Genomic DNA, 27,353 nt, shown 5'->3' with positions numbered 1-27,353 from the left:
TCGTTGAGGAAAGTGACATTAAGTGCTTCGCCAGTCATGGTTTGGGGTTTCTGATGGGTACATGTGTTAAAAGCACTAGTAGCAAAGTATTCGCGATTTTCCTCGCGATTTTCGAAGGTAGCAGGTAGTTGTATTCGTTGTGGCAGCGATGATAAGGAGGTGCGGAGGGGGCATCATTGTCAATGGATGGTTGGTGCTCCATGGTGGATGCTGACACTTCACCGATCGTATAGTTGGGAAAGTTTTCATCGATGATTTAAAGTTGTTTAAGCGCAGTTTGTGAAAGGTACAATCCCTTAACCTGGTCACATATATATATAAGCTGAGAAGAAGTTTTTCCGGCAATTGAAATATTTGCGATAACTGCGCCTCGTATGACTAATCCATCGTTGTTAACAGCTTGTAAACGATGGCGCGTATGTATCAATGCTCTGTTTGTACAGTTCCTTTGCTTTAGCAATTCAGGTCCTGCGATACATGTTTGAGCACGAACCCTATAGGACTCACACGAATGCCTAATTGGCACACGATGTCCCAATTTCTGATGCGCTTTTACGTTCAAAGAGATTGCCACTTCTATTGTTGGGGGTGGTTCGGGCTTTTTTGGGTAACAATTCGTTGTTGAGCCACTGCCCATGCGGTATTCCATCTAGTCATAACGGGGCCATTGGTGTTGTGATGGATGTCAAAAGCGAAAAATCTTCATCTCTTTGAAGGTCAGGTGAATCATCACGAACAGCGTTTGCGGATGAACTTTCACATACATTGCTGAAATAGTTCATTTTTCCACATTTGTTGCATTGTCCCCCTTGTGCAGGGCATTGTTGTCGTCCATTTTGATGTCGATTACGACCGCATCCTCTGCAAATTTAGTCGCACTCCATTTAAAAAATTGCAAGCTGATGTATCAATGGCATTTGACAAGGCTGCTAAAAAAAGTATGAAACGTGCTGCAAATGAGATGGTTTAAGTTTGAGAGGAAAGTGACCCACCACGCAAGTGCGTCAAAATTGATGGAGCGTGGCCATGCTTCCCGAATGCATTTGTCGTTGGTGTTGTAGACGATAAATGCTTAGACTATGAAGCATTGACAAAATTTTGTATGGGTTGCAGAATGTGAGAAAATAAGAAAAATTCTCCAAGATATAATGCTTGGAAAGCGTCGCATGTGTGCAATATCAACCACACACAGTCCTCTGGAGCAATAGAAGCAGCAGGTGCGGTGTAAATATTTAGGCGTTCGATTAAAAAGAACAACATTATATATTCTTACTACCTTGGAGATGGTGACACTTCCTATTTTAATCAAGTGGTAAAGTCTGATCCTTATAGAGAATATGGGGTCGTACCTGAAAAGTTGGAATGTGTTGGTCACACAAAAAAGCAAATGGGTACCCGCCTACGAAACTTGGTAAAAGGCCATAAAGGAACCGCAACCTCTCTTAGTGGAAGAAAAGAATTGACGGAAAGTGTTATCAACAGTATGCAGAATTGGTATGGTCTAGCAATAAGGAATAATACTAACAAAATTTATGCCATGAAAAAAGCAATTTGGGCAATTTTTATTCCATTGTACTGCCTACACAATTTCTGAGTTTTGTCATCGATTTTGTCCTTGTAATGATAGTACCTGGTGCAAATATTGGTATGACAAACAACATGGTACTTCTAAATATAAGGATCATATCAATTTAGATATTTGGACATCTGATCTACTGAGGCCTATATTCACTGCACTTTCTGATGACTCTCTTTTGGCCAAGTGTTTGCATGGTCAAACCCAGAACACGAATGAGAGTTTCAATGCTGTTGTACGGACTCGCTGTCCCAAAAGCATTTTTATGGGAAAACAAAATTTAGAAATGGCAATAAACTCTACAGTGTTACATTATAATGATAGCACTGAAGGTGTTAAAAATGTGTTGAAATCTTTTGGGATATCAGGAATGGTGACAGACTCAAAATCTAATGAGCACAACATTGAACGCATTCAGCGCCAGGAGGTTAAATCAGGCGAAAAATTCAAAAGAAGATGAAAAACCCTTAGAAATATAAAAAAGGTCATGCTGATAAAGAAACTGAAAATGAAAAGCCTTCATATATACCAGAAGGGTTTGACTAAGCTAATTCATAATTTGTTTTGTTGTTTTTTATATCTACAGTAGCTTTCTTTTGCGTTTTTAGGGACTTCACATTTTAGCGGAATTTTTTACTTTGTGACATGATATTTTTTGACGGAATTATGCAATTGTTCTGAAATTTTCATAGTATCTTTAACATTTATATAAGAGATCATTTAACAAAGAATCACCATGTATAAACATTATACATTTTGAAAATCTAACTTTTTACTTTTTCAAACATGAGTTCTTTTATTAATGATGAATAAATTATGCATAATTTAAAATTTATTATGAATTTATAATTTATTTTTTTTAAATGATAGAATGATATATAACCAGCATGCTTTGAAAAAGTCATGTAGATACCTATAGTAAATTTAAAGATATCATGTTTCAAAGTTTCCTTATTTTTGAGCAAAGTTATGCTGTAAACCCGGGCTATCGAGGCAAATTTTGGCAGAAATTTTGTTTTTTAAATTTTTTAGCTGTATCAATTAAATATATTTTATAGGCAAAAAGATCTCTTTTCCCGGAAAATAGGTTTTTTCTGGACGTACCCCCTTAACAATTTTTAATTGCTTAGTTGATAGACCCTTTATTTGTTTTCATAAATTTTTTGATCAACCAATCAACACCAAGAGAGTTTATTTTAAGTGGGTCGGACAAACTAAAGGCGGTCGTTAAACATCGTTAACATTGATGGACGTTGCGACATAAAAATTACGCGGAAATTAAACAAAAATTTATTTTTTCAATATGCACAGTTAAGTTAATAAAGAAAACAGTGGATTGCGCCAAGCAGATTGTTTGACTGTAGTAAATATTTGTGGTTTGTATACACGCCTTTTCTATGACCAATAGCTACAAAACTCTGGCTGAGGTTCGATGTTATACCTCCATGATGTTCATTTAGTTTTTGGATTTTTCTGGCTCGACTGTTAATTACTTGTTGCTTGTCATTTACTCGGGGTGAATAAATTCACGTGTTTAGTTGCTCAGTTGAGCTGCCCAACCCCCCCAAAAAGAAACTTTTCTTCATGTTTGTCGTTAGATTTAAAAAAGAGGAGAGTTTAGCATAAGAAATAGTTGTGGCAAGAAAAAACACAGTTACAAATCTGCATGTATTTGCCTGTGTATCTATATGTTATCATCTTATATACCATCTTATATATCTGATGCTACCGTACTTGATTGTAAATGAACTGTGTCTCTGTCTACCATCTTTTGCCCAGTCCCATAGCAAGCTAAAATCTTTCGGCAGTGAAGGGTCGTGCAATTGTTAGTGTCTCCCCGCATGGCGTTAGTTAGGCCCAAGGTTAAGATTCTTTGCAAATTCAAGAGTTTAGATGACGTAAAAAGAATGCAAATTATGATTATGTATTATAAAATCTCATTGTTAGTTGTGATCGTTAAGGCGGAAAAAAAAAATTAGCAAAATTATTGAGGGCGATTGCCACTTCTGGCTAGCTATGCAAAATTAAGCACATCTCTCTCTCCCAGTCCATATAAAATCTTATAAACATATGGTTTTTAAATGTATAAAAATTATACTTTTAACAACTATATAACTCTTTTTGGTTCTTCTTTTTTTTCATATATTCCCATTTGTTTACATTTTTTGAAGGATTGTAACCTCATGTTCCTTGTCTTTTTCACCTACATAAAGAATTTTTAAAAGTGGTAAATCGCTTTTTTTCTAATAAAATAGCATAAACTACACATTTCCCGAATTGCATGTTTTTTAAAATTTTAGAATTTTGATGTTTTGACTTTAAGATAATATTCAGAATCATTGAATTGGTGTGTGTAGAAACTTTCAACTTAATCTGACATTTGAAAATGCTGTTTTGGTTGTGTTAATGTTATGGTTAAGGTCTTCTTAACTTTCGACTTGTACTGATAAGCTTCTGCTTCAAGCAGAGATGAATTAGTATAAAATAAAAAACTGTTTTACCATGTTGCTTGTTTGCTGTATGAATCCAAAGATTTCACATTTTATCAAGTCTCAGGTGAGGATTTCAAAAATCATATTCATTTTGTTTGACAAAGTTGAGAAATAGCAGCGGTACATTAAAAAAAACTAATTCGGGAAAGGTGTATTCAACGTGCTTACATTAATAACGAAAATGTTCGGACGGAAAAACTTTCGGATTTTTTTGGGTCTGCAGAAAGTTTTTTTGTCCGAAAATTTTTGGTTTTTCTAATTGTTTTAAAAGAGGAGTAGGGCATAGATATTATATACGGGGTAATCGGAAAATCAATAAAAACTGCAGTTTTTGAACTTATTATTTTCGTTATTTTCACATTTGGCTGAGGCTCTATCTATAAAGTTGGATACTGAAGATCCTTTTTTAGATCTTGATTGAATAAATGTACACTTTGAATGCTTTTAGCCTTTTTTTGTGTCAATTTCCGTAATCATTACTTTTGAAATTTGGTTAAAATTCGTTCAAAAGACTTATACACACATTTTTCGACTTTATAAATCTTGTCCGAAAATTTTCCGCTGAAATAAAAATTTGTGTCCGAAAGTTTTTCCGCCGAAAATTTTAGTTCTTTGTATTCAAACAAGATTTTTGAAAATGCCGTCCTATTTAAACCCATATTTTGAAGCGCCTAGGTAGGGGTCCGTCTCTTCGCTTGGTCTGCTCTTTCTTGCAACTATAACATCGTGTAGATTTATCACGAAATTGAATATTGGCGCTGGTTATTCGACGACAAGAAAAGAAAGGCCGAAAACCGCGTTGTAAAATCCTTTGGTTATGGGCGACTTTGATCCACAAAAAATCAATGAAAATATCAACGAATTAAGAAGAAAAGATGATGGTAATTATACGTTAAAATTGCCTAACAACATCTAACTACGTATAGCTAGCTATAGCTACCTAGAAAATCTTTCTTGTAGCCAGTTAGAAAATGTTTACAAATTGTTGTTTTCCAAGTTTCTGTTGTGCTGTACTATTGCTTCTTTAAAAGTGAATTGCCAATTTGCCGTAAGAATAATCAAGAAGCTATGGTTAGGATCATTTTACCCCTGTTCAATTCTTAACAGTGTCAAAATCTTTCATAAAACTGAAAAGAGTGTTGTGGATTTTTTGCTTGCTTTATTTTATTGCCTCCATCTGTTTGTTGAAGAGGGTGTTGATAAGCCGCAAAAGCCTGCATATATACGGGCGAGTTCGTGCGACTTTTCAAATAAAATTGGCGGTTGACCCCTGAAACCGACCGCACTTTCCCGAACTAGCCCGGAACATTCCCAAAATGCAATTCCTTGTAACAAACCATGCGAACGATAGTTGGGAAGAAGGCGCTTAAAGAGAAAGGAGTTACTAAGGTTTATATATAAGTTATTTATAAAGTAAACTTTATCAAAAACCAACAAAACAGTTCTTTTAAGGACTTTGCTACCACATACAGTCAGGGTAAACACCTAATTAGGCGGCATGACCTAATTAGGGAGTCGTTTAGTTAGGCGATGTGATGTAGTTTAATTAGGCTACCCGTAGTCTAACTAGGCGAACGAAAACTTTCTGTTGTAAATACGTCGAAATCATTGCGTTTCACACTACAATTTTTATGTGAATCAAATCTGTCAACTTTGCAGATAATTTTGACCAATTATCGTCTTATTTGCATCGCGCTTTGGTAACTTATGGCCCAAATCTTGTGTGGCACTATTCGTTGTTTTAAATAATCGATTTCAGCCATTCACGCTGCAGGGAAAAAATAAATATGGCGGACGAAAACGTCACCTAAATAGGCGACACTTAACCTAATTCATCATCATCATCATCATCATTCTCGGCTTAACGTCCGTTTTCCATGCTAGCATGGTTTGGACGGAGATTTAGGTTATATATTTCATTTTAACATTTTGGAATCATGGTCGCGTAGACTATCCATTCTGAACAAAGATTTTTTTGCGATTTTTTCTTAGGAATGTGTGAAAAGCCATTAAATATTGTAATGTCTTAACTAGGTTACATATGGCCTAACTAGGCTACAATGAGTCGCCTAAATAGGTGGTATGCCTTAATTAGCCTACCATCGCCTAATTAAGTGTTTACCAAGACTGACATAGTAAGTTTATTTTAATTTTAATAGTTTTTTGAATCATATTAGTGTCTGTCTTTTTTTTCCGGGCAAAACGTTGAACTCGCCCAAAAACGCCCGCACTTTTTACGGCGTATGCGGCTTATCGGCACCCTCATGCTTGTTGTTTGAACTCGTGTCAAAGATAAGTATAAAAAATCTTAAACTCAAAATAATAATAAAAAAAAATGCAGATTGGTTCATTCATAAAGGCACCTTTTTGATTGGCTACCTACTGAAAACATGACATGTTTGCTTCCTGAAATCCTCACAAAAATTGGTTTATTGGCTATCTAGATTTTTTGCCAGGATTTTACAATTCGTGAAGAGAAATTCGTTTCCATGTCCTTTTAACACAATTTAGCATCACTTAATCCCCAGAGTCCAGGGGAGTTTAGGTAGCCCCTAAAAATTGAGTGGCTAAGACAACAAAAAGAAGTAATCTGAAAGCTGTGATAGGCCAGGTGCAAAGAGCTGCTTCTAAAACGACAGATAAATGGCACTAAAATTGACTTTCGTAGCTTTGGATTGAATTTTATGGATTGATTTTTTTTCTTTGACTTTTCAAGCCAGGCTATTCATATTGTAAATGTGTTAGGTTAGGGGATGTGGTCATAACTGATGGTTAGATAGATAGATAGATGTGCATATTTTACATGGCTAGCCTCACAAATATCGAGGGATATACCCTGTCTATTATTTCCAGGAAGGGCCATGGCGTAGATGGAGAGTCCTAGAGTATTTAATGCTTATTTTGAGTTATGCAGACCCAATTAGAGCCCGCGCTCTACTAGACAACTCCCGGCAATATCCAACGGCCCACACAGTGTGCCATCTTCCCAATTTCCCTCACATGGCTTGGGTTAACCCGGGGCTATGGTAACATTCACTCGCCCATGTTGAATCGCTGTCAAGAGGAATCGAACCCCGGTCTCCCGCACAGAGTACGAGAGCTATAACCACTAATCTACGGCGCCACGGTTGCTGTGGTTTTATTCAATTAACTATTTTCAAGTCAAGTGTAACTTAGGATAAACTGCTTTTTATTTAAAATAACTTCTAACAACCTTTTTCTGGAAAAATATAGATAAACATATTTCTTCAATGGCCCCTAAAGCTAATCAGGTTGGCCATATTATTTATTATTTTACATTTTATGTTTCTAGTTATTTTTAAATGCTTTATTTATTGCATATTTTTTGTTGCATATGCTGAATTATTTAATGTATGTTTTGCTTCTTTATTTAAGGTATATTTTTTTAGATCCAAAGCGTAGATCACGTAGTCGATCTCCTGGCAAGGACAGAGATCGAAGACGAAGAAGTCGTTCCCACAGCCGTGACAGGGATAGACGTAGAAGACGTAGTACAAGTCGCAACAGAGCTGATCGGAGAAACAGCAGGCCTGCAAAACCAAAGAGGTCTGTTATTATTTAGTAGTATATATTACTTTCAGATCAACAATTTTTTTTATATTTTATCACTGAAGTTTATTACTCTAGTCTCAGCCTTTCTAATTCAATATATTTTTACCTTGGAGAAAGTTGCTGATGGAATGTGACATGCTTGCTTCTCTTTTGTTTGTATGCAAGAAAATAAGCAACATTTCTACGTTCAGTTTACATATAAATTGCAGTTAAAAACATGTAGGTGAAACTCACTATAATTTATTTTGGCAATTGCAGAGTGACGATGCAACTTAAAGTTTGGGCTGTTGCAATTTGAGCTGAATGTTTTTTTTTCTTTGCAAACCATTATGTTACTTCACCTATGTTCTAAATGGCAACTTTGCTTCTTATTGGTCATTCAAAACGTGCTTTTGTTCTTTATTTAAATCCTAGCAATTTAGAATTGCAGAGAAAAATTTCCTCTAGCATTGTTAGTCACTTTTGCTTGTCTTGCGAAAACAACATTGTGTTAGCAAGCAATTATAATATCATTATATTTCCAAAAATCATGTTTTGCTTGTATTATAGAATTACTTTGTGGGATGTTCCGCCAAAAGGATATGAAGACATCACTCCTGTTCAATTTAAAGCCTTAAGGGGTATACATGTTTACTCTGTTATTACTAAATTCTGTTAATAATGGCTTGTTTTATACTGTGGTCAAAGCTGTTCGAATTGAAATTTCAAAACCCAAAAGCAAGCCTAAAACTAAGGGGGTACAAGCATATTTTCATGCACGTGGTATGCAACATTGCTCCATTGCATGCGCATGACAAAAATTGTTTGTGTCCCATATCTTCTTTTTACTGCAATGGAGCAAAAAAAGTTCCATGGAGCGAAAATTTTGCTCCACAACCTTAGGGACAAAATAGGTCTAAATCTATTTTGTATTGGTGCTGTTCTGACCCAACTACGGACACCAGCCCAACTTTGGACAGGAGGGCCCATCAAAAGACGGGTCGGTGCGTCACAGTTGGGATGGCTTATCTTTTGAAAGGCCCGGCCCAACTTTGGACAAATGTATGCAAATTTGTCTTAAGTTGGTACAGGCCCAACTATTGGCGAAGGAATCTCCCTCTCTTAAAACCGTGTCATCGAATGGGACAAACTCAACTGTACACAAAGGATTCTCTCTCGAGTATACGAGTACGAGTACATTAAATGATGAGTACTGTGCAAGACGAGTACGAGTAATCGGTGAGTATACTACTCCGTACCCTCGAGTACAGCGTCTTGCGCATGTGAGTACAATGAGTGAATGATTTGTGAGTACGTGTTCGAGTATAAGATAAAAAACACGAATTCGTTGTAAGCATAATTTTTATTGATAGCTCACATTTTTCTGCTACCTTAGACATTGTGAAAATTAATTTTTTTTTATGTTTTAGCAAATTCTCTTTAATTTACATAAAAATGTATACTTTTTTGTAATGGCTTTTTATAACTTTACATTTAAATACTTTATTTCTCATTAACGAGGAAACCCTTTACTATTTACATCTGCTATCTAAATGCTTTTTTGTCCTAACTAAATGTGTTCTTGCTACTTTAAACATTATTCTCTTCGCTTGCAGCAATTAAACAATGGACTCTGGAGAATAAATTAAACCAATCGCATTTAATTTCATTGTTTTGTAAGTAACCAAAAGAAAACAAGTGCCAGACAATAAAGTCTTTAAATCCAGTGAGAATGATGTATCTTCTTATATAAAAAAAATATATTTAAAAATAATGTGAATCAAGCATCTGCGTCTTTAAGATGTGTAAAAAGAAACAAAAAATTGAATTATTACAGATCGTCTGTAACAACGATGTACGAAAGATTTTTTCTCATGTTTTTATAATTTTATTATCCATTTTTTATCTTACCAATCACAGTGTTATAATAAAATGGGTGGCAGTAATGGGGAGGAGAAAGTTGCATGTGTCTTATTAAGTGTATTTTAATTTTTTTCACATTTTTTGTGACCACTTGGTGTTTGAAACTTGCGAATATAAAAAAGAAAAAAAAGAATGAATATCATTAAACTAAATTGTTACATTTTTTTACTGTTTTTTAACAGCATTTATCAATCAATTTAGTCCTGGGCACCAGCTTGTTAAAAGTACATGTCAATAACACCTAAAAATGATACCTGCCATACTGATCTATTACCAGAAGCAAATCATTTCGATATGTTCAATGTGATTGCAAAGATATAAATACAGTACAATCTGAATGTAGTCTACCGCGTACACGCTAATATCACACCTTTGCGTGGAGGACGGCAGTCGTTTGTCTTTTGTTATAATTAAATCCCTTGAGTGTTTTGCGAGTTTATATTTGCGTGTTAAAAAACAATGCGCTCGCCAAGAAATATTTGAGAAATTATATTTCTTCTATTAGCGAGATGCATTGTGTAAATGTTCACAACTATTAAATGCCGCTTTTTGTTTTTAAACTTTTAAAATGCGATCTAAAAAACATCTCTATCGCCGCTATTCGTTTAACTTTTAAAAAGGGATTTAAAAAAACATTTCTATTGCCGCTTTTCGTTTTTAAACTTTTAAAAAGCGATCTAAAAAAAAATTGCTATCGCCGCTTTTCGTTTTTAAACTTTTAAAATGCGATCTAAAAAAAACGCTTAATTACTGCAATTAAAATTTGCAAAAGAGTTCGCGCAAAATAGATTGCTAAAATTGATCTTGCAACCTATTGTGATTAAACAATCGATCGCGTGGGGTCATTGTTTATCAGTGAGGCAATTATTTTCTTAAAAGAACAAAAGCTATCACGATGTTATTGTTCTGTGTAACTATTCATGCGAGTTTCGCGTCCGTGGTAGATTACATTCAGACTGTATTGTAGATTAGAATAACATTCAACGCAAAAAAATATTAATCTCCAGAATCTTGTTTTAGAGAGAGTGAGGAAATGGTTATTTAGAGAAAAAAGTAAAGCACGTAAATGCAGTAAGGTCATAAGTAGTTCTTTTAAAAAACAAAACAAAATGACCTATAATATTACTATACATTAGAAAACTGTTTAAACATTGTTGGATTTCATTCAAAAACTTTGCCATGATGTATGTTACTTAAAAATTGTCAAAACATAGTTTCCCTAAACTTAAGAAAACATTGTTCTTTGTTTTAAAAATATGACAACGAGATTGTGTGAAACCCAACATCGTCCTAATTAATTAAAAAAAAGCATTGAAACAAATAATAGCGTAAACACCGACAAACATTTTTAGAAAATATTGCAAAAGTTTATCGCTTAATTTTACCATTTCTGTTTCGAACACACTAGCGAGTACTGTGTGAGCACAGTAGCAAAAATGTGCGAGTATTTTTGACGTACTCGTACGCGCAGTATACTCATCGCGCACTCATGGAATATCCACAGAAGAAGTTACTCGTACCCATAGTTTAACACTTGTGTATAGTTACTCTCGATCGGTACTGTAACTATTAACAAGCGATTCCCATGCTCTTAAAAGACTGTCATAACATGGGACGGGCCAACTATTGACAAAGGACACTTGTGCTTTCAAAAATTGTACCAAGAAAAGGGACAGGCCCAACTATTGACACTTTTTAGAAACTGCCACAACGTGGGTCAGTCTGAAGACTCGTAGACTAAAGTTAAACCTTGCAACATAGGCAACACACTGTTTCCAACTTAAAAAAAAGTAGCACAGTCAGTAGAGCGTTCGACTCATGTCCAAGTGGTTGTGGGTTTGATCCCTACATAAGACTTTTGTCCAGTTAAGCAAGAATTTCAAAAAAGGTTTCCGTAGCTAAAATGGGAGCTTTTAAGACTTTGGTCAAAACTGGTGAGAATGAACACACAAAATATTAAATTTTTAAATCATAACTATTGTCTCTGTTTCTTGAATATGTAACAAAATATAGATTCTGCCTCTCAAGTTATGTATATAATAGGTCAAGTTGCAATAATTCCATTGAAGATTATCTTGAAAAGTAAACATAAACAGCTTAAACAGTAGCTTAGCATAGCTATACATGTATATATTTTTTTATTATTTGAGACATAATTATTTAGCTAGTCATTATGCACACAAAAATCCAGGTAAAAACATCTTTAATAATACTACAAGGAAGTCTCTAACTGCTTTGAAAAGCGCATTCGCTGATATGGTCTTGCACAAAGAATTGCTAAGTACTGTAGTGTTGTTTTTGCTACTCACAACAATCTCGAAATGCATAACTCGATTTAATCTCAGGTAGCCATATACAACAATACGCCAGAAAAAAGTTGCAGCAGTTCAGTTTTTTACTTTATTGGAGTAAGTTTACGTTAAATACAAGGTCTTCATAATGCAAACATCTTTTAACGCCATGTCGCAAGTTGGTCCTGGCCCGTCAATTGACAGGGCAGGATGTCGAAAGATGGGCCACCGTGTCTAAAGATGGTCCATCTCGTCTTAAGACAGGCCATGCTCTAAGTTGGGTCAGAATAGTGCTCTGGGACAAAATTTGATCAACATTTTGTTCCATAGTGAATATTGCTCGTGTGTCCATCCTCTGCAACATGCCCCAGGGCAAAATTATTGCAGCTCATTTGTGCCTCGTGTCCTCATATTAAGCAACAAATATGTAAAACTATTAGAGGCATAGTGTAATTGACAAATGAAAATTCAAGAAACTGTAAAAATTGATTTTCTTGAGAAGTCAAACATCAAGTGAAAATAGGAGAAAAAGCAAAAATGTCAGATGAAAAGAAAAAGCTATCTGATGAGGACAAGACAATTTTAATCGACTTTTATAAAACAAATCCAGTGTTATGGGGTAATAGTGATGTATACTACAAAAATAAAAACAAAAAAAAAGCCATAAAGCAAGATTTGGTTAGTAAATTAAACGTCTAGCAAAATTAAAGCCAATACCATTTTTCTGCTTATCCCTGCTGTCATAACTAAATCGTACTTTAACTTTAAGCATTTAAGAACATATAAATTATAGTTTTTCATAAGACAATTCTGTAGCAAATGACAAGTGGTGTCACAAGAAACATTTTCATGAAAATGTCCTTTATGTCCCCTTACCTTACATATATATATATATATATATTATATATATATATATATATATATATATATATATATATATATATATATATATATATATATATATATATATATATATATATATATATATATATATATATATATATATATATATATATATATATATATATATATATATATATATATATATATATATATATATATATATATATATATATATATATATATATATATTAATGTAGTTACTTTTGAAAGCTCTTTTTTAATATCTTATAAATCGGTAATCTTTTATTTTTTGCAGCTTTACACCTAAAAATGACCTGCTATTTTTGTCTTGAAGAAGACTTAGCACAAAATATATTTCATAAATTTCCAGCATCTGCCAGCAGCGATTTATAATTGTGGATAGTCATTTTTTTTTTTAATCTGATATCAACGAACACAGACAAAAAAGGAAAGAGCTAGAATTGGGTTAAAAATTACTTGTGTACTAGCATAGGAGTGATGCTCTAACCAGAAGATCAACTTTCCAATATTCTAATTCAGAACCTGTTCATTCACATTTTAAATGTAATTTACAGAAATGCTAGAATGTTTGAAAATTGTGCCGGTAAAAAGGGACGAAGAATTAAAATAATGAGAATAGAAACATTTTGGCATATATATATTTTTTATGTGAAACATATTTTGTTGATTGGAAGATATTATAAAAAATATGAAACTAATTTTATGAAATGGAATGTTTTTTCATGAAAATTTTTTATCGCAAGAGTGATCATCTTTTGCCTACTCTTGCAGCACTTTGCTCTAAAACCCTCTAAGTATTTTATGGTAGGAGCATAAAATAATCTCATTTAGTGAAGATCACAATTTTCAAAAACTGTCACAAATGTTTCATTTGTTTTGCATCCTCCATTAATAAAAAAGGTCGCTTTAATTAACCAGAGACATCTTGACTCTCCTGTTGTTACAATTCATGACACAACACACTGCCAGATAATTATGTGACACTCAAATAAACTACCGATTAAGTACGTCCTGAATTCTAAAAGCAATGCTTTGGACTGTGTTGTTCCAGCCAAGTGATTGATGAAAATTTGCTTGTTATTTTTAGCATCTGGTCAGGTAGAAATGCCAACTCCCTTGTCTGGTGGTGTCATTCCTGCTACAGCATTACCGCAAGGTGCCCAAATGACTATGCAGGCCAGAAGACTTTATTGTGGTAATCTGCCTTTTGGTATAACAGAGGTAATCTATTTTACTAATGTTGACACCACTACAGTAGTATTCTTCATCTTTTTATGGATAAAACCTGGTAGAATTAAATTAATAATAATTCCAACATCTACTGCCAATTGGTGATTGTTTTAGTTTTCCTTTGATGTATATCTTAAATGTGTATATCTGTATATTGAAAAACTTTATTACACAACATCTTTTGTCCTGCTTTGTTGTACAACATGTTTTTCCAATAAATAATGATGACTGTAATGGTGACTGTTTTGTTATTACAGCTAATTAGCCAGTTTGTGAATTACTAAAAACTAACTTTCTTAATTTGCCCTACCTTGGTCATACCTTTACTATGAAGCTTTTGATTTAAAAAATTTTGCTGAACTTCACATAGAAACGTTAAAACAAAGTTATATGTATACTTGTATTTCGCTAAATTATGGAAGTCTAATCTTGGTTTCCATTAAAGTTTGTAATTGTTGTCCAATTGTTGTTAGCCGGCTGTTGTAAAGATATCATAAGTTCTACACATACAACATTTGTCATGCAGCATCTCTTGCTTTATTGTACAACATCTTCTTCCATTTAAAGCCATAACTTGAACTGCTTATCAACAATGTTTTACAATTTATTTTCATTTATCTTCTGACTGTTCCTATGTATTTAATGATATAATTTCTAGTGATTTTCTTGGATGATGTTTTGTGAGATGCGCAAACATATATAGAAAACCAGTGCATAGTTAACTTAGTTACTAGGCCACACAAATTTAAAGAAGTGTACTTGTAACCGGAAAAGAAACGAACATTTTTTTATGAAAAACTTTGCTTGAAAGTTTTTTTACTCTGAGTAAAAAAATCTTTCAAGCAAACCTAAATTTGGTTAAATAAAATGTAGAAATAATTAGAAGCCCCTCCTATGAAAAAAACTTTAAATATATTATTAATTTTTTTTTTGCCTTGTCTAGAGTTTATTCTCTGTTCTTTTTTATACATCTAGGATCTTATGATAGATTTCTTTAATGCCAAAATGAGGGAATCGGATATAGCGAAACAACCTGGTAACCCTGTGTTGGCTTGTCAGATAAATTTAGAGAAGAATTTTGCCTTTCTGGAGGTGAGTAAACGAGCTTCTTTTGTTTAACCATATATTGGATTTTTAAAATATTCAGTTATTTAGTATCCGGATATATATATTTTTTACTGCTGATCATAAATGTAATCTGTTAGCGAAAAAATTTTAAGTGTGAGGACAAATGCTGACATGATAAGTTCTATATAATCAAGTTTGCGCTATCAAAGTTTGTCAGCAACTGACAGGTAGGTTTAATAAAAAAATGGAGTTAAATTTGCACCCATGATAAAAATTGGGGACATGTCAAAAAATGCATGAAATAGAGAGAAATTTCACCCACATCAAGTAAAAAACGGAATGCTGCTGCCAAAATCATAACAAAGGAGGAACTCAAATTAACTTTGTGGCAAATGCCATTCTTTTTTAAATTTTTATTTCTTATGAAATTCTTCATTACTGGTTAAGCTTTTGATTATTTAAGTTGATAAGGTTAAATCAAAAAAAGTGATCATTCTTTTAGGCTCTTTGACGAGCATGAAACTCTGGCTGTCTATACAGGCTTGCATATGCTCCAAATTTTGTTTGTAGCTTGGAAATTGAACTACAGAAAACAATACTATTGACTGCTTCTCTCTTTTAATTTAGTTTCGATCAGTTGAGGAGACTACTTTAGCGATGGCGTTTGATGGAATAATGTTGCAGGCAAGTGTCTTAACTTTTTAATTACTATGCTAATATTTGGATATATTTATACTCTTCTGTAGCTTATAAAAGAATACAAAATTTAAACAATAGTCCCCCAAAATTACCACAATTTTGAAAAGTTGGGTGACAATTTGCCTTTGGATGAAATAATGTATAATAGTATAAATAAATATATATAAAACAAATGCTTCGAGTTTTCTGCATGTATGTAACTCACAAATGTTCACCAAAATTTAATGTAAAAACACTGATGATATATACTAGATATATGTATAATATTTCTTAGTCATGACACAGCAATGTTACAAACTAATGCGTAGTATAGAGCAAGTTTGATGTAACAGCCAAAAGTATGTGATGAGAGACTAAAAGGATTACTGTGCTCCTCTTTTTTCACTTCTTACTAAGACGGGAAAACGTACAGTTAAGAATTTTTATTTTTTTATTTTTAGGGTCAAGCTTTAAAAATAAGACGTCCAAAGGACTATCAACCAATACCAGGAATTTCAGGTAAACTCACTTCTTTAGAGCTGTTTACAAGGGTGGATAGTGTAGTGGCAGGATATTTTGTTCTAACGTTTGTGGAATGAAAAAATCTCATAGCATGATTTTTTAAGCACTCTGGATAATTTTGTTACTGTTTATAAGGAAGAAATAAAATAATAATAAATAATAATAAGTTTTTTAAAAAATGTGTTTTTACAAGCTCCAAGTCAGCCCCAGCAATAAGTTTTGTTGGTACGTCAGGGTAGTCATCAGGCTCGACAATTTACTTTATAGTCACTTTGAAAGGGATGGAAAATAGTCTTTATCTTTTTGTTATTTGGCGAACCTGTACACATCCATTTATCTCATTGTAGCATTTGTTTCGCATAAAAATAAAATATCTTTGCCAACATAAGGAGGGTTTCAGCAACATCAAGATCAGTAAATAGGGGTGTATATATGGCCCTCCCTTTTAAGTGATTTTATTAGGTTTTGTTTTTCTATAGAAACCCAGGCAACGCACATCCCAGGCGTGGTATCAACAGTTGTTCCGGACACGATAAACAAAGTATTTATTGGTGGCTTACCAAATTACTTAAATGAAGATCAGGTATGGCGTGTTTTTTCTAAGTTCTCTCTTTTCTGTGTAACGTTTTGCACATTTTGAATAGGCTCTTCTTGTTTATAATGGACCTGAATGTCAACGTTTTTACCCATCTTTGTTTTTGGTCATATATATTTATGCGTTTCTTAACCCTATTCGGTCCGGGGTTTTTCGAACATACTATGACCGGGGGGGGGGGGGGGGGGGCGGATTCCGCCCCCCCTCAATAACTTTTCATAGGATTGTTCAAATTGAATCAAACTTGGCACACTTATAGTACGTCATAAAAGGAACAAAATGACGGCAATAAATTTTTGCTTGCGTCAGCACATTTTCTGTGACGTCATCAGAAGCTTGAAAATTGTTAAAAATGCCACTATCTGCTTAAAATATAATTACTTTTGTTCTAGAACGAATTTTTACATTCTGTTTGAAGTTTCTCAAAGCTAAAAAAATTTTTTTTATCATATCTTCCGGTTTTCACATGGATCGAATAAAAAATTGCCAAAAATTGTCCGAAAATCCGTTTTTTTCCGACTTTCGGGTAAAATCCGACAAAATCGGGAAATCGAAATAGTCACGTGTCAAAATTATTCAAAATAATTCTTCTTGATAAAACAAAGTTGTGTTGCAAGTTTCAAGTTCTAAGGATAATCCTAACAGGAGTTATTATATTTTCCCCATTATAAGGATTTCATAGAGATTTTAGGGGTAGTTTCGAGTAATGGCCAATATCAAAGCCTCTAAAAAGTATGGGACCTAAAAATTTAGCATGCAGGTGTCTAATAGATAAATGTTGAAACTCAGTAAGTATCATAGCCATATAAGAAAGCAATAAGGAGTTATTAAAAAAAAACCGTCAGGGGGTGCGGAATCCGCCCCCCCCGGACCGAATAGGGTTAACCTTTGGTAAAACTAAAAACAGCAATAACAAAGATGTTATTTTGTGTATCGCTACACGACAACATCTTTATGCATAGGTGAAAGAATTGTTATCCACATTTGGAGAATTGCGTGCTTTTAATCTTGTCAAAGACTCTGCAACCGGTTTATCTAAAGGTTATGCATTTTGCGAATACGTCGATATTGGTATTACTGATGTGGTAAGCTAGTCATCTATAATTTCAAGTTTTTCTCTCTCGACTGATGTAGATTTTATGTTGCTGTCCCATTACAGCATTTTCATCCTGTTGTCACCGTTTGAGAATGTTTTTTTTTGTCCTGGTTGTTTCTGACCGATTAAACAAAAATCTTGAAATGTTTTTATTAAATAAGTAACGCAAGGTAAAGTTGTCTGTGTTTTCTTCACGATCATCGCAGTCCTTTTTTAACCTTTTTGTTCTTATAGGCAATTGCAGGAATGAACGGTATGCAACTTGGTGACAAAAAACTAGTAGTCCAGCGAGCAAGTGTTGGATCCAAAACAATGCCTGCTCAGGTATTTTGTCTTCTAAGTTTGCTAACTGATCTTAAAAATTGTATTATAGAGAATAAAACTTCTTGTTTTTTATATAAAAACTCGACAATCTGCAAGTTTCAACTTGATATACCTTTTTAAACTTATCTAACCGTTTAAACTTGATGTATCTGGTTAAACTCGGTGTATATGTTTGAATTCGATGTATCCGTTTAAACTCGATGTCTGCGTTTAAATTTGATGTAATAGACCAGAAAATAATTTGTATCAGAGAAAAGAGAGTCGTGAATTTTGGAGAAACCTTATTTTTTTTTTTTGGGGGGGGGGGTTGGTATTGTGGTGTTTAGTATTTCTAATTAAACTCAAACGTGTCGATCGAACATTGTCACGTCTGTCTACGTTTTGTTATGTCGTGGTCAGGCGAAAATGGAAAAATATGTCTGTTTTTTATCAGATTGTTGGTATTGTAACGACCAACCTATAATTTCATGTCTTTCTTTCACGTGCTAGTTAACAATACCTGGTTTTGATATGAACAAAGAAGTGACAGCGACCAATATTTTATGTTTGATGAATATGGTAACAGCAGAAGAACTGATTGATGACGAAGATTATGACGGTATTTATTCTTTATTATATTCGTTCACAAACCGAAGAAAATTTAGTCCTTTCAAAGCCTTATACTTATCCTTTACAAGGAAGAAATATCTATATTATAATACCCGTATACGTCTGTCCGTCCGTCTGTCTGTCTGTCACGCAAAATGGTAGCTTAGCTGTGCAAGTAGCGAGAAGCACGCAATGCGGTATAAAAAGGATAGGCGAACCCGTGGATTTTCCACGGGCTAACGACTAGTATACTAAAATTGTTTTTTTGGCACTTTTTGTCGTATGAGTATAAGTTTTGATCCAACTGCTTCCGCGAAATCAGAAATTTTGAATTTCCCTTTTGGTTTCTCGTTTTCTTTTCCCTTCGATTGGCTGGAAGAAGAATTTTTTTTTGTTTAAAACCTAAAAAGTTATTGTATATATTTTGTCCTATGTGGTTATATTACTTGCCAGGGAAACTCCCTTTAATACTTGCAAATATGTTACTTTTACTAGGGCCGTGTTTTTAGGTGTGTTATGTCTTTATTGAGATAGTACTGTATTTTAATATTTAATATCATTCTACAGCAATGTTTACGTCGCAATTAAACATCTTTTTTTTAAAGAAATATACGACGACATTCGTGAGGAGTGTTCGAAATATGGTCGAATTCGCAGTCTCCAAATACCACGACCTAGCCAAGAGTTTAATGTCAGTGGAGTTGGAAAGGTATTTCTTGTTTTTATCTCGTATTACGCACAGAAAAAAGTTGTTTCCATGTTTTTGGCCGTTTTGTTCGTTTTTGTTGTCACCGTCGCTTTTCGTTGTCGTTGTTTCTTTTCGTCTTAGTCGCCATCATATATTTTCTTGATGGTTAAATTCTTTCTTTTTTCAGATCTTCATAGAATATACGTCTTCATCCGAAGCTAAAACAGCTAGCGAGGCGCTTGCCGGTCGCAAGTTCGCTAATCGAGTTGTGGTAACGTCATATTACGACCCTGATATGTACTTTCGTAGCGAACTGTCGTAACTTATATACAAAAGTGCGAAATATGTGTATGTGCTTCCGAGTGCTTTATTATTTTCACCGTGTATTTTTGCTCATTCAGAAATGTTTTGTACAGCCTGTCATTTTATCTAAAGACGTAACAAACGTTTAGCTTTGTGGTATTTACTGCCTATATGTGAAAAATCTACTTTTTTGGGTCTTTCTTATCAACGTGGCTGCGCACGAACGACCGCTGGAAAGTTTTAGTATAACAAAAGGGGACAGGCTTGGCACGGAACCGTAACAGACCAGTTCTTCTGAGGCTATGTAAATTCATAGCACAAACAACAAAAGAAGTCAGTTAAAATGTTTAATCAGTAAAAGAATTACGCGCTTATGTCTGATTTTATAAGAATGTCTGACAGAGATCTTAGGTCAAAAGCAATAGAGGTATTGTTTAAAACAATTAAAATAATAATATTGACCAGCCGGGTTAGCATTTCGGTATTCTTTTAAAAAAACATGTCGCCAAAATTTTGTAATTTCTAACTAAATTTGGCGAGTGTTATTATTAAGTGTACATTTATATGCAAAGCTCAATACCTCTAGTATTATCACCCGTATTTTTACGTGTTCAAAGTGGCCTTTTGTAAAACCATAGAGGTTTGAAAAGAAAAAAATGTACATCTCGGCACTTTCTATGTATAAGTTTCTTTATGCCAGAGATTCTCTCAGCCAGCTAAAGTTTCATAAAAGTTCTTAAAAATTTAGTTTTCTAAGTCTGACTTTTCTTATACTGATTTCGTGTAAAGAAGGTATATCTTCAAGCTGTTCTCGTTAGTCAGGTATCATAGTTAAAGTGTCAGCAAGATTTGTGATAAGAAAACAAGGCAGGATATACATGAAAAGAAAGATAAAAAGTTACAACATTAATCAGATCTCAACTACGACTCAGTTTAATGATGGTGTACCTAGCCATACAATCTTGTATTGTAACAAGTTAAAACACTTGATTTCGAAAAATGTGCGATACATTGAGAGGTGTGGAACACGTGTGGAGGACACAAGAAATTAAATGCGTGCTATACCAACCCGCGCAAAAATTAATGTATTTATATTTTCTCCCTGCTATTTTCTTTAACATTTTTGCGCTATGGTTCATAACTGCACAAATGAGTTTTTTAACTTATTGATCAGATATCAGATGTCAAACATTCCAATACCACCAGTTATGAGCCAATGTTCAAAACTACCCCTTATATTTCTGTGAGACTTTTTATCGGTAAAGTATAACAACTTTCTTTTGGATTGTGATTAGCTCTTTATACTTATAACAACTTCCGGTTGAAAAAACAACAAAAAAACGGAAGTTACGGATGTTAATTAACTATTTCTCTATCAGAAACTTTATAATCTTAAGACAAATGGATTTTAAGCAGGCTTAACAATTGTAGACAAATTTAAATGTTGTGATGACGTTAAAAAATGCCGACATCAGCAAAAATTTATGTGACTATTTCCTTTCATTCATTTCATGATAGCTGGTTTGACTTTTATTTGGAAAAGGCTGCCATTAGTACCCCAAATAGTATATTCGAAAATATAGTGTAAGTTGAGATTCATACAAAATGAAAATAATTATTCCAACTAATTTGGTTGCATTTAAGATTTATTTAAAATTTATTTTAAAAAAATTATGTTTTAAAAATTGTATTGAGACAAACAACGAATGCAGGTCATTTGGAAAACCATGAATCACATTTTTTCTCTTATTTTTTATTCACATATAAAATAAAACATTCTTGATATATATCTACCCTTTTTATTTCTATTTTCAGCATTAAAAAATAAATTAAAAATAAAATAAACTACATACCCTCGATCACTAAGTAATGATACCTATTATACAACCGCTAATTATTACGAACATTCGCTTTTTCAAAAACAAAAACAAAATACTTTCTGAGCATTTTAGAGAAATGTTTTAGTTGTCTGCATGTTTGGCTTAGCGGTTCTGCAGTATACACACAGTTTATCTCATCATTTATAATCTTTAAAACCTCTTGCGCAAACCTCTATTTAAGAATAAGAGTTAAGCAAGACAACATAATACTTACCTCGTTTATATCACACGTTCTTATAAGGATTTACACTGCGCTGTAATAATTACGGTTTATATTTACGGCATACGCTAATGTCTATTTTTTCCTAATGTAGGCCAGCCCTTAGAAAAATATTGACAAAATCTTATAACAATTGTAAATTAATAGTAATGTATACAAATAATTATTATGATAAATGTAAATAAACATAAATATAGAGTATATTAGCTATATCCTTGATAATTTAAAACTTGATCCTATCAACCTTTTTTCGTTTCAATAAAGCATTACTCAATTGAAAAGCAAATAGGCTTGGGATGAAGAGGATTTCCTTTGTAAAGTACGCACTTGATGGATAAGCTGTTGCGGAAATTCTCTGCTCGAAACAATCAGGTGTTTAAATTTAAATATTGCCATCAAACCAAAGTTTTGCATTTTTTCGTGCAAACGATATACTTGTTTGACAAGGTGTCTTTTGCATGCCCATGTATGAAACAGTGTAACTATTATGATGTAATGGGTCAGAAATAGAACCTCTTATTTTCAATGGACGTCCAGATACTTTTCGGATGTTGATGATTACGCCAAGGTCTAACATTTCTGTTGTAACGCTGTGTGGTACCTCATCAAGTTCAATTACCTATTAGTGAAACAATCAATGCCGGTAAGAGAATGTAAAGAATTGTGCTAAACTGAAAGCACAACAATAAGAACAAAAATAACGATAATAACGGTGACGACAACAACAACAACAACAACAACAACAACAACAATAGCGACAAAAACGACAATAGCGACAAAAAAATACAAGAACGTCGAAAAGGTCGGCAACACCAACAATGATGACGACGACAACAACAACAACAAAAACGACAATAGCGACAAAACGACAACAGCGACAAAAAAATACAACAACGTCGAAAAGGTCGGCAACGCCAACAATGATGACGACGACAACAAAAAACAAAAAAACAGCACAACAGCGACAAGAGAAACAACTACAAAAACGTAACAATCCTTTTAAGAGTTTTCGGACATTATTAAACAAAACACTAAAGATATTCATGATAACTTAGTCACAATTTTGCCAATATTTGACGAACTGTAAAAATATATCACCAGCTAAAAATATAACTGAAATAGGATTGCTAATATCCAATATGTGATGCCGCTAATTTTACGAGAATAGAAAGTCTTGTGAGTTTTACGAGAGCAAACAAAACAGAGAAAAGATACTCAGTCCATGGAGTAATAAATTTATTTGATCGTTCAAATAGGTTAGGTTGGAGCGTCTAGCTGTAATGACAGTTATCTGGCTTGTTTAATCTTGCTAAAGTTATATGGCTAATTTGATTAATTCCGTTCATGAAAAATCTCAAAACTTAGTAGAATGTCCATTTCTTGAAAGGTTACAAATTCTTAAGACAGTAAAAAATCAACACAAACCTGGTGAAAGTCAGGTGATTTGCTTGGTACATGTGAAATAAATGCTTGTTTTGTGTCACCATACAAGAAGTAGGCCTGCTGGTCAGGATACTCAATGTATTTACTAGCTTGTAAACTTTCCAAGTGATTGTATCTAAACACTTCATCAACCGTCATGTCAATGTCGAATAGTTTGTTTCCGCAAGGTTTTTCTATGACGATAAAAAGTTAGCAATAAAATATAGTGCATTTCAATTATAAAAAACAATAACAACAATATTAAACAAATAAGAAGAAGAAGAAAAAGAAGAAAAAGAAGAAGAAGAAGAAGAAGAAGAAGATGTAAAAAAAAGTTGCAACTACCTTGAAACACTTCCATGATGCAACTTTTCGAACTTCGTAAGAAACTTTTCATCCTTAATGGGGTTTTTGTTTTGACGAAAAATGTAGATTGACTAAACTTTTGTGCAGTCCTAAAATCATATATTAAAGATCTGAATTCAACAAGAAAATGTAGGTCTGCAAAAACAACAAAAACTTGTGTATATTACCCTTTTTTCAATGGGTTACGGCGCAATAGGAAAAAGATCTGGAGTTGGTTCTGGAAAATCCACAACCAACGAGAAAAAGTTGTGCTACGGAACACGATATGCGAAATATAATTATTTTTTCTTTTTTGTGGTTTTAACAAAAGCTTTTGTTCAATTTAAAAATTCTTATACAAAAGTCATTAGTAGTTAGTTTTTGTTCCCTCGATGAAGTTTTTTTATTATGAATACGTGCACGGTCAAAGTTACGGACAATTAACTTTGCGTTGCCTATTTCCTTAAAAAAGGCTTAATTATTCGCGCCTTTTTAATAAAATTAACAAAAGCAAGTTTTTGATAAGAAGAAGAGAGCAATAAATTTTAGAAAGATTTTGTAAGTGAATTTTTTCTTAACATGAATTAGGAATTTACTTTATATATTTTATTTCCTGTCTGAAACTGGATTTGCTTATTTTATCCTGAAATAGTTCTTAATATGTTTTTAACTGAATAAAAAGTGTAAGAAAATATCAAATTTAGCTTATTTAAACGCTATTTACAAGCTTCTTTCTTAACACTAAACACGCCGCAAAAATGCGCAAATATATAAATTTTACGAGAAATCGGCGTAACACCACTTCCGATAAACTGTGGTATAAAAAAAGGAAAATGTGTAGTATTTACTGATTTTCTGCGGTATTTTTCCTGGGACGATCATTGCATGTTTTGCGAAATAACAGTGCGCGAAATAATTGGGACGGCGAATTTCGTGGATTGTTTCACGGGCGAGAAAAAATCATGTTACGGAAACACGAAATGCTATATATGAAATTCGGGCGAACTCATGGTTTTATCCACCGACTACCGACTAGCCTATATTATAATACCCGTATACGTCTGTCACGGTAAAAGGTAACAGCAGTAGCGAGGCACACGACTAGTATTTAGTATTGCCAATATGATAAAAGAATAAAACAAATCTTCAATAGAATTAAATTCCAGGATTTTCCCAAGCGTTTTTTTAATTCTACAATTTCTTATAGGATTTGCAACAACCAGCAATGAAGTAACACAAATAATATAAAAGGATATTTTCGTCCGTACCTAAAAAAGTCACGATCCGTGTCTGTGACACATGTCATCGTTAAAATTACATGATATTGTTTGCCTGCACTAGTAAATGAAGGGATGTAATCCAGAAAGATTTTTCCATATTTGTTCATTCGTCCACACACAACGAATGTGTGATACACTGCTGGATCACCAAAACCACCGACCTCCAGCTAAATTAAAAGTGTCTGTAATGTTAAGAAAAATTTGCGCGAATTGTAAAATTTGGAAGTATATGTCTTTGTAAGGTGATGAAAACTATGAATATATACACATTGTAGATGTTGAAGAAAGAAACATGTCCAATTTAAATAACTGGTGAGGCTTTCCATGCATAGAGTGGAATTCTGATAGTACTCGAACTGACTAGAATTGTTTTTTTCGCAGTTGTACTTTACAAACAGCGCTGCAGTGATTCTTGTAACGGTTGCTAAAAATACCCCGTTTATCATCATCAATCCGCACACTCTTCCTTCTATGTTATTTCACAAAGGTTAGCCTGTTTGGTTTTTTGTGTGTCGCGGACACATGAAAAACCAAACAGGCATAGATAGACGTTGTTAATAAAAATATTCAAGTTGATAAAAGTTGATAATGTACTAGCTACTTACACCGCCAATGCAATTCATGACGATATTTCTAAAGTGTTTGCCAGTCTCGGTCACCTTGTCACTGCACTGGAATGGATTCATACAAGTATTTCGTAAGAAATTTACGTCACCATTTACTGTAATGTTTAATCGATTTTTCAGTTGTTCAGCTGCTTCTCCGTACGTGTCAGGATTGATCACTGATGTTGTCAGAAAAAGTGGAACTCGTTTTGCTGGTTGCCCAACTGTTACTGTAAAAAGTGTTTTGAAAAAAAATTATATTTAAAAGTAACTCCTACATAATTTTCCTTGATATTGTTTAATTTTCTTTAAAAGAAAATATTCACGAAGCTTGTGTTTAAGTTTTTAAGCCAATCCATTTTGCTAATAAGTTTATTCAATTTTTGCGGAAGTTATTATTATTATTATTACTATTATTTACCCAGGATAGCCTCTTCAGTTCCTATTGGTACTGCTATCAACGAGGGTCCTGCGAAGGGGGTCCTAGCGCATTTAAAGCTCCCATTTGAGCTACGAAAGTCGTGAAAGCACAGCAATCGTTCAACTAGACAACCGTCTAAGGTATCAATCCTATTCTCATGCTGAGCGCTAAGCAGAAAGGATAGATTCACACTTTTATAGTCTCTGGCATGACTCGGCCGGGGTTTGAACCCAAGACCTCCCGCACTGAAAGCGAACACTCTACCACAAGGCTATCGGTCAGTAACTTAAGTGTGATAGCAACAGAAAGTCCTAGAGAAGCAAAAACTTTAAGTATATTTTCAATTAATATGTCCAGGTTTCTCAGTTTGCTTAGGTTGTTGAAGATGTATGAACTTTTTTTTTTGGATATCAGACGCGAAAAATAGCGGGTTGAGATGCCATGAAATCCAAGCTCAACCTTTCCTGCATCGTTTTTTATGGAACCGTCTTGTCAGCAAACCAGAGGTGTGGAAAAATCTTGCTGAAAAAGGACGGAATGAAGCTGGAAATTTTGGATTATATAACCATTCACAGTAGAGGGGTGGAGTTTCTATTTTTCTTAGTTGCTCAACATTAAGAAAAGAAAAGGGACCTGAAACGAAGTTATGAGCCATCTTAAGATTTCAGTTTTACACACTTACCGTTCGTTTCGTTGAAAATATCTTTCTGTAATTGGTTGAGAGCTTCTAAATTAACAGAATTTCCAGCAATGTTGACCACGAATGAATTTACTAAACAATCTGGACCAATAATGGATAGATACTTCATAGCATGGTAGTCCTGTTGTTGGTAGAACAAACAAGTATATAAACTTATATGAAAGGTCGCATTTTGTCACTGCATGTACTATATTTTAACGTGATTATGGTACATAGTCAAAGCTAAACGACCATGAAACATTTCAAGGTAAGAAAGTTTCGTGGACAGAAAATTTCGCGATTTTTGACTCTTCTTGCGAAATTTGTGTTTGGGACCGTCCCAAATGAAAAATAAGGCAGAAGTTCACGATGAAAGAGGCGATAAAAAGATCGTGCAATATATTATCAAATTGCTAAAAAATTTACAGTTTACGCTTATCACTCCTTATTGAGACGTATTCCATATTTACTGATCGCGAGAGTTTTTTTTTTAACTCAAGAATAAAAAAAAAATCACAAAATTTGCAAAATAGTATGGTCTCATACCAGAAATTTGCATTTCTTTCTCGCGAAATATTTCTACCTGAAAAGTTTCTCTCCCTTTTTCTCGACTATTATTTTTGCATTGATTGGAAAAAAATCACGAAATTTTCTGCCGAGAAACTTTTTAACCTTAAAATAAACGAAATC

The 27,353-nt window shown here is 33.7% G+C and overlaps 1 protein-coding gene across 1 annotated transcript; it reads left to right on the top strand.

Annotated features, from left to right (window-relative positions):
* Positions 1–4,796: 4,796 nt before the first annotated feature.
* Positions 4,797–19,959, top strand: LOC130648799 (splicing factor U2AF 65 kDa subunit-like). Its single transcript, XM_057454899.1, has 13 exons — positions 4,797–4,949; positions 7,479–7,635; positions 8,191–8,261; positions 13,807–13,940; positions 14,925–15,041; positions 15,645–15,701; positions 16,157–16,214; positions 16,697–16,800; positions 17,775–17,897; positions 18,143–18,232; positions 18,722–18,830; positions 19,426–19,529; positions 19,696–19,959. The coding sequence occupies exons 1-13, from the start codon at positions 4,886–4,888 to the stop codon at positions 19,828–19,830; spliced, it is 1,323 nt and encodes a 440-aa protein (XP_057310882.1). The 5' UTR covers positions 4,797–4,885; the 3' UTR covers positions 19,831–19,959.
* Positions 19,960–27,353: the final 7,394 nt, after the last annotated feature.

The sequence above is a fragment of the Hydractinia symbiolongicarpus genome, chromosome 7 (assembly GCF_029227915.1).
Source record: "Hydractinia symbiolongicarpus strain clone_291-10 chromosome 7, HSymV2.1, whole genome shotgun sequence".
In the NCBI taxonomy this organism is placed as follows: domain Eukaryota; kingdom Metazoa; phylum Cnidaria; class Hydrozoa; order Anthoathecata; family Hydractiniidae; genus Hydractinia; species Hydractinia symbiolongicarpus.
The sequence above is the reverse complement of the archived record's forward strand: the minus strand, read 5'-3'. Positions and strand labels throughout refer to the sequence as shown.

Coding starts and splice junctions, on each gene's coding strand:
- LOC130648799 (XM_057454899.1), top strand. CDS start 4,886: ATGGGCGACTTTGATCCACAAAAAATCAATGAAAATATCAACGAATTA. Junction 15,042..15,644: donor AGAATTTTGCCTTTCTGGAG/GTGAGTAAACGA, acceptor CTTTTAATTTAG/TTTCGATCAGTTGAGGAGAC. Junction 18,831..19,425: donor TGATGACGAAGATTATGACG/GTATTTATTCTT, acceptor TTTTTTTTAAAG/AAATATACGACGACATTCGT.